We start from the raw sequence: 17003 nt of genomic DNA, 5'->3' as shown, positions 1-17003 counted from the left end.
GATCTATCCTGAAGAATGTTCCTCGAGCACTTGAGAAAGAGCGTATTCTGTTGTTTTTGGATGGAATGTCCTATAAATATCAATTAAGTCCATCTTGTTTAATGTATCATTTAAAGCTTGTGTTTCCCTATTTATTTTCATTTTGGATGATCTGTTCATTGGTGAAAGAGGGGTGTTAAAGTCCCCTACTACGATTGTGTTACTGTCGATTTCCCCTTTTATGGCTGTTAGCCTTTTCCTTATGTATGGAGGTGCTCCTATATTGGGTGCATAAATATGTACAATTGTTATATCTTCTTAGGTTGATCCCTTGATTATTATGTAGTGTCCTTCTTTGTCTCCTGTAATAGTCTTTATTTTAAAGTCTCTTTTGTCTGATATGAGAATTGCTACTCTAGCTTTCTTCTGATTTCCATTTGCATGGAATATTTTATTCCATCCCCTCACTTTCAGTCTGTATGTGTCCCTAGGTCTGAAGTGGGTCTCTTGTAGACCGCATATATACCGGTCGTGTTTTCAGATCCATTCAGCCAGTCTATGTCTTTTGGTTGGAGCATTTAATCCATTTACATTTAAGGTAATATTGATATGTATGTTCTTATTACCATTTTCTTAATAGTTTTGGGTTTGTTATTGTATGTCTTTTCCTTCTCTTGTGTTTCCTGCCTAGAGAAGTTCCTTTAGCATTTGTTGTAAAGCTGGTTTGGTGGTGCTGCATTCTCTTAGATTTTGCTTGTCTGTAAAGGTTTTAATTTCTCTGTTGAATCTGAATGAGATCCTTGCTGGGTAGAGTAATCTTGGCTGTAGCTTTTTCCCTTTCTTCACTTTAAATATGTCCTGCCTGTCCCTTCTGGCTTGCAGAGTTTCTGCTGAAAGATCAGCTGTTAACCTTATGGGGATTCCCTTGTATGTTATTTGTTGTTTTTCCCTTGCTGCTTTTAATATTATTTCTTTATATTTATTTTTTGATAGTTTGATTAATATATGTTTTGGCATGTTTCTCCTTGGGTGTATCTTGTATGGGACTCTCTGAGCTTCCTGGACTTGATTAATGATTTCCTTTCACATATTAGCGAAGTTTTCAACTATAATATCTTCAAATATTTTCTCTGTCTCTTTCTTTTTCTCTTCTACTTCTGTGACCCCCTATATTCGAATGTTGGTGTGTTTAACGTTGTCCCAGAAGTGTCTCAGATTGTCCTCAATTCTTTTCATTCTTTTTTCTTTATTCTGCTCTGTGGTAGTTATTTCCACTATTTTATCTTCCAGGTCATTTATCCATTCTTCTGCCTCAGTTATTCTGCTATTGTTTCCTTCTAGAGAATTTTTAATTCTATTTACTGTGTTCATCATTGTTTGTTTGCTCTTTCGTTCTTCTAGGTCCTTGTTAAACGTGTGTTTTATATTCTCCATTCCAGTTCCAAGATTTGGGATCATATTTAGTATCATTACTCTGAATTCTTTTTCAGGTAGACTGCCTATTTCCTCTACATTTGTTTGGTCTGGTGGGTTTTTACCTTGTTCCTTCATCTGCTGTGTGTTTCTCTGTCTTCTCATTTGGCTTTGGGGACGGTGTTTGGGGTCTCCTTTACACAGGCTGAAGATTCATAGTTCCCGTTGTTTTTGGTGTCTGTCCCCAGTGGCTAAGGTTGGTTCAGTGGGTTGTGTAGGCTTTCTGGTGGCGAGGACTGGTGCCTGTGTTCTGGTGTGTTTGTCTGGATCTTGTCTTTCTGTTGGGCAGGTCCGCATCCGATGGTGTGTTTTGGGGTGTCTGTGACCTTATTAGGATTTTAGGCAGCCTCTCTGATAATGGGTGGGCCTGCATTCCTGTCTTGCAAGTTGTTTGGCATTGGATGTCCAGCACGGGATCTTACTGGTCTTTGAGTGGAGCTGGGTCTTAGCGTTGAGATGGATATCTCTGGGAGGCTTTTGCCGTTTTGATATTACAAGGTGCCGGAGGTCTCTGGTAGACCAATATTCTGAACTCTGCTCTCCCAACTCAGAGGCACAGGCCTGACACCCGACCGGAGCACCAAGACCCTCTCAGCCACACAGCTGGGGGTGAGAGCAAGAGCTAGCTTTGGTACATCTCAAAGAACACCAATGAGATTCACTCACCATTTTCTCTCCATCAGTGAAGAAAACAAAATTCAGCGTTCGGTGAGTCAGCCACTTTGGTAGCCCGCCTCCAAGATGGCCCTAATCATACCCTAATTATCTCCAGTCGTCATGCACCTGTGTGCCTCCTCACACTTGAAAAGGGCTGACATTTTAACTAATAAGACATTGCAGAAATGACAAAGTGCAGCTTCCAAAGGTATAAAAGATATTGGAGCTTCTGCTTTGGTTTCTGCTAGATCACTCATCCTGGGGTAAGCCAGCTGCCATGTCATGAGGACACTCAAGCAACCCTAAGGAGAGATTCATGTGGCAAGGAGCTGAGGCCTCTTACTTACAGCCACATGAGTGAGTCATCTCACAAGTCACAATACTTAATTTTATTTATTTTTGGTTGCGTTGGGTCTTTGATGCTGCACAGGGTTTCTCTAGTTGTGTCGAGCAGGGGCTACTCATCATTGTGGTGCACGGGTTTCTCCTTGTGGTGGTTTCTCTTCTTGTGGAGTATGGGCTCTAGGTGCATGGACTTCAGTAGTTGTGTCACGCAGGCTCAGTAGTTGTTGCTTGCAGGCTCTAGAGCACAGGCCAAGTAGTTGTGGCACACGGGCTTAGTTGCTCTGCAGCATGTGGGATCTTCCCAGACCAGGGATTGAACCCCTGTCCCCTGCATTGGCAGGCAAATTCTTACCCACTGAGCCACCAAGGAAGTCCAGTGTGCTCTTTTTTAAACCTAGTCTGTTTTCATTATTTTCTATCTTAACTATTCTATATTAAATTTAAAAAAATACTCTTTTCTACCCCTCATCTTTGAGGATTATATATGAAGAAGTATGTCTTATTTATTAATCTGAAATTTTCACCTTACTTTTAAGAAGTAATCACAATGTCAAGTATTTAATACCTTTCACTTCCACCTTGAAAAGCATGGATATTAAAGTGCTAATATAATTACCTTCCCTAGTCTATCATTTTTACTTTTTGTTATGTATAAAAAACAACTAAAAACATGCATGGTTTGTAAGGAAATGACAAATTTCAGAAAATTCAGAATCTGCATACACTCTATACATAGCTTCTAGATACAGACACAGAAAATTGCCAGATACTCAGAGCCCCCCTTGTCCAATTTTAGTGACTCCCCTTAAGGTTTAATATTGTTCTGGTATCTAACAAAAAGATCACTTTACCTGTATTTTGTATTTTATATAAATGTAATGGCCCAGTAAAATCACTTTTGGATTGGGCTTTTTTATTTTATGTTCTTTATGAATATGCCTATATGGTTGCCTATTGTTGTTGTCATGCATTGACACTGTTGCATAGGATTCCATAGTGTAAATATTTAACTATTAATTATTTTTTTCCAAAGTGTATTACAATATGAGTGATTTTCAGTTTGGGTCTATTGAGAATTGCACTTGTATATACATACTAGAACTTGAGCTTTGGTGGTATGTGTATAAATTATTGTTCAATATACATGTAGTAGTAAAATTTTTGACTCATAGCTTTCATCTGTTTATCTTTTTAGATATTTCTAAATATTTTCAAAACATTTGTATGATTTTTCATCCTCAGCAGCAGTGAATGAGGTTCAAGGATTACACACATTCTTGTCAAACTTGATAATACCTGTCATTTTCATTTGAACTTTCTGGTTGGTGAGTGATAATTCCAGGTATGACTTGTTTGCATTTAATTGACTACTAAGAAGCCAAGCATCTTTTGATATGTTTACTTAACATTCTGTACTCTCTTTCTTGAAATATCTTTTGGTATATTTTCCCCATCTTTGTTATTACATTATCTTCTTATTGAAGACTTTTTTTTTTAACATCTGAAGACTTCTTATTTAGGAGTTTTAAATATATGCTTGATATAAGTTCTCTCTCTCTCCTCTTTCTTTAGATGAGTGTCAGTTTTTAATGTTAATAACATCTAATTTGTTATTTTCCTCTATTTAGTCTTATTTCTATTTATTTATGTAATCTTCTTATCTGTTGCAGAACACATTATATATTCTAAACCACAAATATGTTTTTGTTTCTTCAATAAATCTAATTATTAAGCTTTAAATTTAAGTTAACTTTCTAAACTAAATATGTTGTATCATAGTGAGCATTAATTTGCCTATGACAGTTGAAAGGTTACATTTATTCAGAAAATGTTGTATTCAGCTTTCTTTTCATTTGCTCCTACTTCTCATTGATTCACAGAGGTAAACATCACTTCATCCATCGATCTGACTTTTCTTGATTTCTCATGGTCATTCTCATTAATTCTTCTTGCCTCGTGAAATCTTTAGGCATCACATTATTCCACAAAAGCAAAAAGCTTCCTTGGGCCTTTTTCCTCAGAAGATTGATCATTCCCACATTTTAAATGGGAGATTGCAGTAAGTTAGGAGAAAATGCCCCAGGGGTCTCTCATTTTTTTTTTCACATCTCGTATCAGCCTGTGCATGCACTCTGTGTTCAAAGATTTTTGTACAACACATTGATAGAAGTGCCAGGTGTTTCTCTCCTTGGGGCAAAAGACAGATTAATTACCTGACAAATAAAATAGACAGTGTCTTTCTCTGTTCAAATGTTGGAAAGGATTGCTTGCATCCTAACTTAAAAGTTTCAGGTGAGTGAAGCTTAAGATTCCAAAGCTTTAATCCATATTTGCACCATGCACAGCATCCAACAGGACTGCTTTACATAACCCCATGAGACTTTTGTGTGCAAGTGAAATAGATAAAAATATAAAACTATTGCTGTCTTTTTGGGTCATAAAAAAGATTTTTTGTCTCATTTAAAATATTTTTTTTCTAAAATGCAAAAACGTGTCAGGCTAAAATATTGGAATTTCAAACATGGTAAAACCCCTTTTGAACGATGCGAAGTGAGACTTCTTTGTAGTGCTGATTTGCATTGTCCACTTGCTTGGTTGGCCAAAAAGGGCGTACGCGTTTTTTCCTGAATATATTCAGGAAAAAAAAACGTACGCCCTTTTTGGCCAACTGCATCACTGTCGAAGTTCTGCCGCTTTTCATGTGCTTTAAAGCGACTCCGATCTACCTCTTGAAAACGGTTTCCTGCAATTCTGCCTTGTTTTCAAATCCTCTTTGTTGCCTTACCTCAATAAGGTACGAAAGTTATCATTTATTATCCTGCAGGTTTGTGAATTTTAGTGCCCCTGAGATCCATTTTTCAGCTCGCCTTTTTGGGAGTTGGCCTCCAAACCGCAGGATTGCTTCAGGCCCTATTCTGATTCTGGGGGGCAGGCTGAGCCTTTGGTTAATTCTTCTTCCTGATTGGAAATTAGAGTGACATGTGTCTGTCCAAACACCTAGAGCTGATCTCTCATTGGTTCCCCCTCTTCCCGTTCAACCTCTGGACAGATTGCAAACTGTACGAAACAGGAGGTTAAAGGTGCTGATTCTCCAAGTGGGGAGATTGTTGGTAAAGCAGCTGGAATGGCGAACCCGAGCACCACGAGATGAAAAATGAGGTGCGTTTTAGAAACGTTTCCCGATCATACGGTGTACCATCCTCTGGGTTTCCCATGCATGTTTTAGCTGTAGGAAGATTCCCTTGAACCTGGAGATTTCTGACCCATGGAATGGGTAGCACGCAGTATTACTTTAAAGAGTCTGCATTTGCTCACCCAACCTCACCAATCCGGTCGCCCCCAAGAGTGTCCAGCCTTATGTCTCTTCCAGCTGTGGGTCTAGATGTGGTCAATCCAGGTTGCATCACAGCCACTGAACGAATTTTGTAAGAATTTCTCTCTCTTTCACTATCTTTGCTTTTTTTGTAGTTTGTATTTATAATGGGATTTAGCTGATTTTCAGTGCTGTGTTTGTGCCCCTTTACACCCACTATATTCACTTACCAAGAAATATCAATAAATACTTTTTAAGATTCTTACTACGCGGATATATTCTTCTGTGGTGAATAGGGTGTGTTGAGTCCAGTTCACTGAGCAATGAGTAGGTCTTCTCTATTACATATTTGGTTGATGGAACGGTATCTGTGCTAATTTCAAACTATTGTTTTATGTATCACCCCACCTCACCTTTCCCCTTAAGCAGCCATAAGTGTGTTTTCTAAATGTGTGACTCTGTTCTATTTTGTAATTTAGTTCATGTAGCGATTTTTACATTCCGTCTATAACTGATATCTTATGATAAGTTTCTTTATCTGTGTGACGTATTTCTCTTAGAATCATTGTACCTAAATCCACTCATTATGCTGCTACTAGCCTTAGGACATTGATTTCATGGCTGAGTGATATTCCATTGTACATAAGTACCACAACTTGTTTATCCATTTTTCTCTTTCATGAGATACTTAAGGTGTACCCGGATCGAGGATTTTGTGAACACAGCAGCCCTAAAATTTGGGGTGCCTGCGTCCTGTCGATTTTTGGTTTTCTCAAGATATACGCCCATGAGTGGATGTGCCCTGTGCTCTGTAGCTCTGTTTTTTCGATGTTTTAGGAAACACCATACAATTTTCGAGAGTGGCCGTTGGCAATTTACATCCCGCCCATCAGCGTAAAAAAGCTCCCTTTTCTCCTTGACTTGTCCTGCATTTCTGGTTTTTACACTTTTTCAGCATGGCCCTTTTGACCAATGCCTAGTGAGACTTCTTTGCAGTGTTGATTTGCATTGCCCGCTTGTTTGGTTGGCCAAAAAGGGCAAATGCGTTTTTTCCCGAATATATTCAGGTGCTCACCAGGGCATGTAGCAGGTGTGGGTGAGTGTCACGTAGTGCACACCCAGCACATAGAAGGTACGCAAGATGGAGAGGCTACTGTCCAGTGAGTGGTCGCCCTCCACACCAGTAAGGCAAGCCAACTTCCGGGTATTGTTGAGAGCTGGGGGCACGTAGGTCAGACGATCATTTTCAGAGGCAGGGGTAGCTTACTGAAGTCCCTAACACCCACCACCACCAGTCTGTTTACCTTTTTTTTTTTGGCCATGCTGCACAGCATGAGGGCTCTTAGTTCCCCCACCGGGGATCAAACCTGACCCCCCTGCAGTGGAAGCGTGGAGTCTTAACCTCTAGACTACCAGGGAAGTCCCCCGTCTACCTTTAACTGAGGTCACAAGCTCCAGCTCAGAATAGGAGGCACACATGAGGCGGATGAGGTCAATTTGTTCCAGGGTGAGGCGCACAGCATCCTGTTCGTGGGTCTGGCATGGGACGTAGGCTGACCAGAACTGAGGGAAGGCCAGGGCTTAGTTTGGGCTTTGGAACTCCTTGGGCTTCTCATAGCCTCCTCAGCTGGCACAGCACTTACTGTGCCCATAAGTCACATGTAATGCGTTGCTTTTTCTGTGGTACTTGGAAGCCCGTCAGGTGGGCTCACTGTGGCCCCTGTAGCCCCCAGCATCCATGGCGTGGCACTTTCTAGGCCACTATGGTAACTTCGTTCCAGTGTGACTAACCTGTGGTCTCTGTGGCCCCCAAACTGCCCCACATTCCCCAGCAGCCATGGTGGCACCTGTGTGTCCCTTTGGTACCTGGCTACCCACGAGACCATCTTTCAGCCTGTCCAAGCTGGTCTAGCCATGGCTGAAATTGCGCAGATTAACATGCTGTAGCCCATTGTGGTAAAACTGCCTCAGGACCAGGGGCATGTTGGTGTGGCTGGAGGGAGGTTAAGGCAAATGGGTGGGCTCCATAGGTCTTGGGATCAGGCAGGACACATTGCCTGGCCTGGGCCAGCCTGGGGGTCCCCCACCTCATACTGTCACACAGACTATACTAGGAGCAGCTGAGGCCTGGGCTGAGGGGTTCCCACCAGGGAGGGGTGACAGAGAAGTGGAAGGGCATCCATAGATAATGGAGAGGACATCCAGGTGTGAGGGAGCCTCCCCACTAGCGCTGCATACTGCGGACTTCCTCCCCTGCCCAGGACCAGGCTAGCCCCCCACCGGCCCCCAGCAGCCCACACACACTGCAGGCACCCTTCCACAAGTGGGAGGTCCCGCATCAGGGCCTGCGTGCGCTCCCGCGGACTTGGGGTGCTGGAGGTGCCCGGCGTGGTCTGCACGCGGGTTACCGATCACAGCAGCAGACCCAGCAGGAGCAGCAGGCACAGCAGAGGCCGCTGGTTGCGTGCACGGGGACCTTCGAGGCCCCCGGGCCGCAAGCTGCGCAGGGCAAGGCAGGCGGGCAGAGGCGGGTCTGAGAGGGGCGGGCGATGGGGTTCTGCCCGTCGACACAGGCCACCCAGCGGCGCGGCCTCGCGAGGGGGGCGGGGTGAGGGAGGGGATACAGAGTCACAGGACCCTGCGACCCGTGTGCGGAGAGCCGCGATCCGGGAAGCCCGGCAGCCACAGGGCGGCACTGCCCTCCCGCCCCCTGCTCAGAGGCAGCTCCCGCGGGCTAAGCTGGCCTCTGCTGAGAGCCCACTCGCCTCCCATCGCGGGTTCCCTCCACCCCCGCCCCTCTTCCCACACCCACTGCTCCGAGGGGGCGCCCTAGGTTGCTCTCCCCCGCCTCTAACCTTCCTGTCCAAGCTGGGGTGCTTCTCTCAGAAGGCCACCTGCAGCCCGAGGCCTCCCGGGAGCACACCTCGTCCCCATCTGCCTGCAGCCGGCCCCGCCCACCCCAAGGGCTGCGTGCGAGGGTCTCTGTGGCCACAAGTGCTCTGGGCTCCCGGTTTCCCGGTACTGGGCCATGGGGGCTGGTGTGGGTGAAGAGATAATTTCTGGAAATGGGGGGGGGTAACCTTGTGAGCTCTGGATTCAGGAGGGGGCCCTCTGCCCCCGACCTTCTCTCTCCTCCTACTTGACTCCCCAACCTGCATGACCATTCTCTGGGGACTTGAACCAGCGCCTGGGAACTATCAGGAGCCTCCCCCACTTCTGTCAGCCAGCCTCAGGAGAGCGCCCTCAGGAGTTGCTACACCTCCCCAGGGCCTGAATAGAGGGACTTTTGGGATGTGAACTGAACAACCTTCTGGGGAGAGTCAACGACCCTTTTACTCAACAGAGCAGGAACCCAGTCAGGCTATTTGTGTGGAAGGAAATGAAGTCGCTTCCATGGCAGAAGAGCCCCCGCCGCAGCAACCTTCGTCCCAGAGCTGCTGGCTGACCTTCTGGCCAGGATCCCTCCTACCTCAGCGTGGAAGGCCCAGCCTCGTGGAGAAGTATAGGTTCTGAAGAAAGACCTGGCACCTGGGTTCTGCTGCTACACTTGCCTTATCTCGTGGCCCTTGTGGCTCTAGCTTTCCCAGAAACCTCAAGGGCTAAGTGCCTGTGCTTGCTCAGGGGCCACACGCCATTCCCCATTTCCAGCCTCAGGCCCTCCCGCTAGCTGCCTCCTCTAGGGACCCCCTCCCCCCAACACACACACACACACACACACACACGCACTGCGGATGTGCCTTCTCACAGCAGCTCAACCACTGAGATGATTTAGGGACTGTGCCCAAACTCCTGCATCCCCAGCCTCTCAAGTTTTTGCTCTGATCCCTGGCAACCCCTGGAGCTGTTCCACCTTTGGAATCTTTCCCGGGTGGCAGGAGTGCCTAGTACAGGGGTAGTGACCTAAGTCTGAGCACTGGCGACCCTAGAAATCTGTTACAGAAAAACATTTTATTGAGCAGTAAGGGACCCCACTGGGGACGGAAAGGGCTGGCAATAAAGGAGCATGTGAACCTCGGGACAGGGTGCGTGCTGCTTGACTCTCCATCCTGTTCTTGCTTCAGGGAGCAGGGCTTCCTGGGCCTCTCTATCCTGCCTCCTGAGACCCCAGGCAGGAGGCTCTTTGGGAAGCCACAGATTGCTGCTTTCAGTTTCAAAAAGCCCAGCTCCCCCCTGGTTTGTGGTGGTGGCCGCTGACAATGGCTCAGGGCAGGAGCCCATGTGGTAGACTGCTAAGGCTTCTCTGCACCCTGTCTCTGCTCCTGCATCCTCCTCGGCTCGCAGAGTGCAGACTTCACTTTCTCCAGCTCACAAAGGGGCCCGTGAGGATTGAGCAGAGGAATGCCAGGTTTTCTTCCAGGCCAGCTTCCGCCCTGGGATGTTCAGGGCAGACTCTCATTTCAAACCTCACTTTCTGAGGCTCCTGGCTTATGGCCATTTAGTGTGCAGGGAGGCTCCTGGCTGAGGAAGGCTCAGAACGACGCAGGTTCTAATCTGTGGTAGTGGGCAGTGGGGGGTGGGCGGGAGGGGTCACTGCAGGAAGAGGCATTCGCTGCCTTAGGCAGTTAAACCATTGCCCTGTCTTCAGAATGGTTCAGCCAGCAAGATTCTGTGGAGCCCGCCTCCTGGCACCATGCTACAATCGCCGGATTTTGGGTCTGGAGCAACCGAGATCTTCGTCCGACTCTTCTGGAGCGTGCTTTCTCTCGGGAGCACACCTGGGGACTGGCTTCTCGGCTTCCGCCTTTGCTGGCGTGGCCAAAGGAGCATCCCCGTAGGCCCGGTAGCCACCAACCAGGCAGTATGTCTCCCCATGCCGGCCCAACTGCGTTTCTCCACACCCTCGGTTGAGGACATGGTAGTGACCAGGTTTAGGAGGAGAAATGGGAGCCACAGCTGCTGCAAAGAAAAGCAGAACTGATCAGTCACTTCTGCTGTACACAGTCTCCTGCCAGAATTTCCCTCTCTCATGTCTCTCCCAGTTTCTGGCTGAAGACCTTTAATCTACTTGACATCCAAAACACAGAGTTGGCCCATCACCTCTATGAGTCCCTAGAGAAGGGACACTGGCTGCAAAAGCAATTCCTAGAGCCTACGGCTGCATCAGGTGAGGTAGTCTCTTCACCGTTGCCAGGGAAAACAGTAGAACCCAAAAGAAATTGCAATCATGATCCTCTCCATCTCTCCCTTCCACAACAGAGAAAACATTTCTTGCAGTGTGTCACTTCTGAGGCTTTAATGGAAACGTCTTTCAAGTTTTGGAAAAAGATAATCTCATATAAATTGGTTAAGGACCCCTCCCCCTTTGGCAACCCGTCTTGGGCCCCATTTATACTGCCTGTTACAACCACACTGAACTCTAGCCCTCTGATACTTTTATCTAGATTAGAACAAACCCAAATACTGAGGCAGAGTGATCAGGAGACTCAGAACCGGGTTCTGGGTACCAAGTGTAGGCTTACATCCACCCAGCCTCCTGGGACACCATCTGCTCAGCCCTCCAGTCTCACTAGCAGTTCATCATCCCCCTTGGTTCTTCCGGTATTCCCATGAATAAGGCACCACCCTCTCCCCTAGTACTCAGCAGCTCAGTATGGGATGTGTCTGAGGGGACCGATATAGATGTGTACATGACAGCACAGAGGTGCCTGGGTTTGAAGGTGCGGTTCAAGAGTGGCCCTCTTCCTCAAACTGCTCCATTTACCATCTGCCAACAAAAATGCGCTTGTCTTTTGCTAAGAGGCCAATCAGGAAAGGGTCTGAATGGAAGCATCCTGTAGCCCAAAGCAGAAGGCTACATTTATAAAGATCAGAAGCTTCCTGAACACTAGTTCAGGGATGACCTTTCACTTGTCCTCAGCAGTGAGCACTGTGGGACCCTGAAGGTGTCCCAGGTCACTGGTATTACTTACAGCTGGGAAAGTGCTGAGGTTTACGTAGTGGGCACGCCCCACAGGAACATGTGGCAGCCAGGTGAGGTTGTGTGTACACCATGCCTCTTCTACAGATGCCCGGTCTCGGTGTACCTGCTGCACTGCCCAGCCAGGGAACAGAGCACAGGTTTGAGTAAATATAGACGATCCGGTCAGACATTCTCTCTCAGACGACCAAAGAGATTGGTATCTGGTGGAGAACTGGTAGGGAAGTTTCTCTGAGGGCAGCACGATTCCATAGTTATGCTGCCATGGAAACTGTGAGAAGGCCTGTGAGGTCATCACTACCCGGTGAGGTCATAATAAGGAACCTGTGACTTGCGGGTCAGGCTTCAGGAGGAGGGGCAGTTTTGTGGAGGAGAGCAGGGTGGAGGCAGAGGTACTCTGCCTGGCCCCTCACACCTGGGCCTCCCCGCCCATGCCCTAGTCTAGTAGACACCCCACGTGGGGCGTGCAGGTGGGCTGGTACAGCCCCAGGGGCCCCAGGAGGGCAAGAGAGACCCACATTCTGAAATTGGCTTGAGAGGCAAGATTAACGTTAAGAGACAGCTAGGTTGTATGGCACTGACCCTAAGAGGCAGAGAATTGTGTGGACTGGGGAATCAGGGAAGGCTCCTTGGCAGTGGGCCTGAAGGACAAGTGAGATTTGGACCCATGGGGAAGAGAGGGAAGACATTCCAGTTTGGAAGAATACAAGCAAAGACACACTCTTCTCGACCTTGTCCTGCCCCAAATATAAATTCATAGAACCCTCACATTTTTACACCTGAGGGCTTAAAAAAACCAAGATGTTAAGGAGCCTACCCAGTGTTACACAGCTAGTGGAGAGGGGTTCTGCTCAATGGTTACGTTCATGTCGGGGCTCCGGATTTACAGCTGATAGGAATGTGAGGACGAGCTCATGCCATTTCAAACATTTCCAAGTGATACTGAGAGAGATGTTAAAGGTGCAAAATGAGGGTGCTGAATGACCTCACAAAGTGGGAATGGTGGGCCCATTGTAATATGAAATTCAAAACAAATTCATGACAAAAGGACGTAATACAAAATGACAACGTAATCATTCCACTCCCCTCTCCCCTAGAAGTAAAAATCATTACAATCCTCTCTCTCTCCACCATGAAAGGATGAGAGAAAGGCTCAGCAGCAGCCCCCGTGAAAATCACGGTCAACACTGTGAAGAGGGGTTAGTAAGACAACTTGGTCCGACTCAGAGAAGGAAAGAGACAACTCTGCCCTTAGCCTGATCAGGCCCACAGGAAGGAACCACATTTGGGGCAGCTTTTGATAGTGTGGCAATGAGAGAGAACCTTCTTTAGGAGGGGACTCCCTGTTGCCGACCTTGAAAAAGCAAAGATGGGACCTTCGTTTACTGGGGCTGTTGCAGAGGGGATGTGCCCAGGAGGTAGAGACTGCTTGGACTACCCTTTTAGAGGTTGGGCCACCCTGGTTGAGAACCACAGCACCTTCTATCCCTAAACTGCTTGAATCAGTGGGTGCCCGTTAGGACAGACGAAGTCAGGCCTCATTGGAGCAGACTGCCTTTGGGAGTGGTAGAAGGTAACTGTGAAGGGGAATGCTCGCTCTGGCGGAGGTTTGTCACGGCAGGTGGGCCAGCATGAGACCATTCAGAATCTCCAAGGCTCCAGAGATTACCTGGCTGGGAGCATCCCTCTGATGTGGTGTGGGGACTCCTACCTTAACAGGACCTGGCTTGGCATCTGGGGGAGGCAGAATAAACGGTTTATTAACTTAAGAGAGTGAGAGAATCACCTGGGGGGTTCCACAAAACCACTTAAAAAGCCTTGTACCTGGATTCTTGAGCCAACCCTCAGAAAACTTATCTAGATCTGGAGTAGGGCTCAGGAAGCTGCACTTTTAATAAGCTTCCTGGGCAGTCCCACCACAGTGGTCCATGGATAGAGAGACCAAATTATTGTGTATTCTCGGTTGCTTTTGGGAGTCAAAGTGGGCAATATGAAAAACTGCAGCAGGCATATGTATAAACGGGGGATATTCAAGGGAAGCAGAGGTGTATAGTTATTCTATGCATGAATCAGATTTGAGAAAAGCTAGCCTGGTGGTTAAAGAACACAACCCTGAGGACAGACAAACCAGATTCTTTCCTACTGACTTGTGTGATTTTGACCAAGTTCTTTTATCCTTCTGACTGTTTCTTCATATGGAAAAGAGCTATGACTGTACATTTGGCACAATATTCTCTTTCGGCAAAGGTTGCTCTGGGTCCATTTGTGTTCTCTGCAACTTAACCCTTTCCAGTGCGCAAGCATTTTTAAGTTGTTTGGTGAAGTATTACATTTGACTTTCAACAGTTCATTACTTTGGGCAAAGCTTATATAATGCTGCAGAAACTAGAACCTATGCAGAGATAGTGAGAGGATGTTATAAGCTTATTCTGCCGGTTTATAAAAAAGTTTAACCTTTTCTCCTCTTCCTCCACCTGCCACCAAGAGATGAGAAAGAAGGCAGAGCCTGGAAATGCACACCAAGCAATACTTCGGTGTCAGTTTGCCTTTTATTCCTCTGCCAGTACTTCCCAGAGAGATTTCACCAAAAGTGCCTAAGCTTGCCATGGCCATTGTTGTGAAGAAAGTTTCTCTCTATTGCTAGTCACATCCCCTTTTCCTTCTCCTGGGGGCTTAATGGATGTTTGGGGGCAGGAAACAAAATTTAAACTAAAACATCAATTGAAAGAGCCTTCGTCCTAAGTGTGGTAGTTTGGAGTGTGAATCTTCTCAGAGTCTACTGAATTCTGTCCCATTGGAAACTGTTATTAAGGGGCACCCATAGAAACATCGCTTATTGTTAGAAACCATGACATAATACAGAGCCAAGATCGACATTATTCTTCACGTGAAAGACTACAGAGAGCCAAGCTCAGTAGTTCACCCTCAGGTGTTGGCCAGCAACTTACCTTTTGAAGCCAGACAGCAGCCCGGGTCCTCAGAAGGTGACTAGGCAGCCCAGAGCACCCTACTGACAAGTGTGCTCACCCATCCAGCACAGAGGGAAAGGTCCCTGTTATGGCATCATATATAAGCCTGCTGCAATAAGGTTTGCTGGTGCAAAGGCTCTCTCACTGAGGACCCCAGTCCTGGAAGCCTTCTCCTCCAGCGAGCTGCCAGTTCAATCTTCTGAGCCAGGCTCACGTCCCAGGGATGGGTCACAAAGCTGACTACGGTGCCTGGCACCTCGCTCCCCACCCGGCCCACCCTCCCTGCTCTGTGGATGTAGTCTTGAAGGGTGAGAGGGAAATCATAATTGAGGACTAGCTCCACCTGGGTGCTGTCCAGGCCCCGAGAGGCAATGTCTGTGCAGAGAAGAATGTCTCGGGAGCCCTTCTGGAAGGACTGGAAGATGCCTGCTCTCATTGAGGCTGGCATCTGTCCCTGCAGTCTTAAGTGTTGGATTTTGTGATCATCCAGAATATATACCCCAGCCAGTTCACAGTGCTGTAGCAATTACAGAACACCAGAACAGTTCCTGTGGCGCCAGTCCTATATGCTCTGTCATGCTGCCTGAGGATCTGTACCAACCCAGTCACCTTCTCTGTTCCCTTTGGCCTCATGAATGTCTGTCTGACATGAGGCATGATGCAGTGGAGCTTGTCACTGGTAACGGGGGTTAGAGAGTCTAAGCTGGCAACTTTACTCAGCAGCTGGCCTACACCTTCGGGAAATGTGGCACCCACCAGCACTAACTGAGCTTTGGGATTGAAGGGGTCTTTTAAGTCAGCTGGGCCTTCTGCTGTATGGCTCCCCTCCAAGATGTAATCCACCAGTTCCAGGAAGCTTTCATCCAACAGCGTGTCTGCATGATCCAACACCAAGAAGGAGAGCGGCTCCAGGCTGATCAGTTGAGTTTTCAGGCCCGGAGTGGCCACCAGAATATCTGCTGGAGGTTGTTTGGACAGTTGCAGCCTGATCCTCCTCGTGCCATGGCCTCCCCCTAACTCCCGCACCTGGAGGTCCAAGGAGCTGCCCAAGGGCTGGGCCACGGCACGCACCAGTTCGGCTAATTCTCGAGAAGGCACAAGAACCAGGCCTCGAGGAGCAGGGATACGACAGGGGTCCAGGCTTGGCTGGCCCAACAGCCGTTGAAGGAGAGGTAGCATGTAGCTGACAGTTTTGCCACTGCCGGTTTCTGCGGCGCAGAGGATGTGGCGGCCGCGAAGTAGTGGGGGAATGGTACTCGACTCCACGGTTGTGGGCCGAACAACTTCGGGAGCAGCCTCTTGTGCGCTCAGAACGCGGAGCTCCAGACCCAGTTCGGCTCAGCTGCCCTTGGGCGAAAGGTTCCGCAGCGCTGGAGCCTCATGTTGCGCGCACTCGATGGAGAAATGGTCCGCGTGGGTGCGCGGATTCCTCCAGGCGCAAAGAGAGTGGCGCGGGTTCCAAGGGCCCAGCGTGAGGTGTGACGGCTCGTTCAACTCCGGTCGCCGCGCTGACATAAGCAGCAGCCCAGGTCGCGCCAGCACCGGCCGCGGGGGGCTCCGCTGCCCACTCTGCCTCTCTTCCTGCCGCCGCTGTAGAGCCCGCAGGATGCGCACCACGGGCAGGGGCTCGTTGGGACCGCAGACCGTCAGGTCCCGGCGAGGCGCCAGAAGCAAACGAGCCGCGAGCAACCACAGCCGCAGCTGCCCTGCCAGAGCCATCCACCCCTTGTTGCGGAAGAGGCGCACGACAGTGACGTCACAGGCGCGCCAAGGCCTCGCGGACGGTGGCCGGCGCGGCTCAGGAAGGCCCGCGGAATCGGCGAACTGTATGGAAGGAGCGGGATCTGCAGAGCTCAGCAGCGGCGAGGTCTGTAGGTCCGAACAGGGGATGGTGACTCCAGACCCCGGCCAACCTTGGGGAAGGGTGCGCGACGGAGGCAGGACCGGGGTCCGGCGATATGCGGCGATGGGGCCCTGGCATTACGAACCAGGAGGGCGGAGGAGGGCTTCTGGCGATCTGATGTCCGATCCCTGCCATGCTCTGTTGTCGCCCTCACAGCTCCTGTCATGGCTTGGCCAGTTCGGGTCTCCCCCTGTGACTTATGAGGGTGCGGCGATGTTTTCCCAGATGTGGTCCCCGTGTAAGGTCTTTTAATACAAGTATTTATTGAGAGTCTGAGTGAATGGTCAGGCCTGGGGGCCGAGACCAGGAGTCCGGAGTCGTAGGTCCAGGCTCACCCTTCCCTTAGAGCTCCCCAGAGAGCTGAGGGCCCCAAGGGCAAGCTGATGGCTTTCAGCGTATCTTCTCTAAAGTCAAGAGAACTCATCTCTTGGTACTTTTCCCCTTACT

General features: G+C 48.4%; 2 protein-coding genes across 2 annotated transcripts; both read right to left on the bottom strand.

The window, feature by feature from the left end:
* Nucleotides 1-9702: 9702 nt before the first annotated feature.
* LOC307052540 (DPEP2 neighbor protein-like) lies at nt 9703-11857 on the bottom strand (the record flags this gene model as incomplete). Its single annotated transcript, XM_079703501.1, has 2 exons — nt 9703-10663; nt 11791-11857. 2 exons carry the CDS (start codon nt 11855-11857, stop codon nt 10401-10403), a joined length of 330 nt encoding a protein of 109 aa, XP_079559627.1. The 3' UTR covers nt 9703-10400.
* Nucleotides 11858-14747: 2890 nt separating this feature from the next.
* On the bottom strand, nt 14748-16372 carry LOC307051344 (putative ATP-dependent RNA helicase DDX28; the record flags this gene model as incomplete). Its single annotated transcript, XM_079701631.1, is given in 3 exon segments — nt 14748-15149; nt 15152-15991; nt 15995-16372. Coding segments are annotated over 3 exon segments (1620 nt in total).
* Between the last annotated feature and the right edge of the window lie 631 nt (nt 16373-17003).

The sequence above is a fragment of the Hyperoodon ampullatus genome, assembly GCF_949752795.1.
Source record: "Hyperoodon ampullatus genome assembly, chromosome: 4".
NCBI classification, from domain to species: domain Eukaryota; kingdom Metazoa; phylum Chordata; class Mammalia; order Artiodactyla; family Ziphiidae; genus Hyperoodon; species Hyperoodon ampullatus.
The sequence above is the reverse complement of the archived record's forward strand: the minus strand, read 5'-3'. Positions and strand labels throughout refer to the sequence as shown.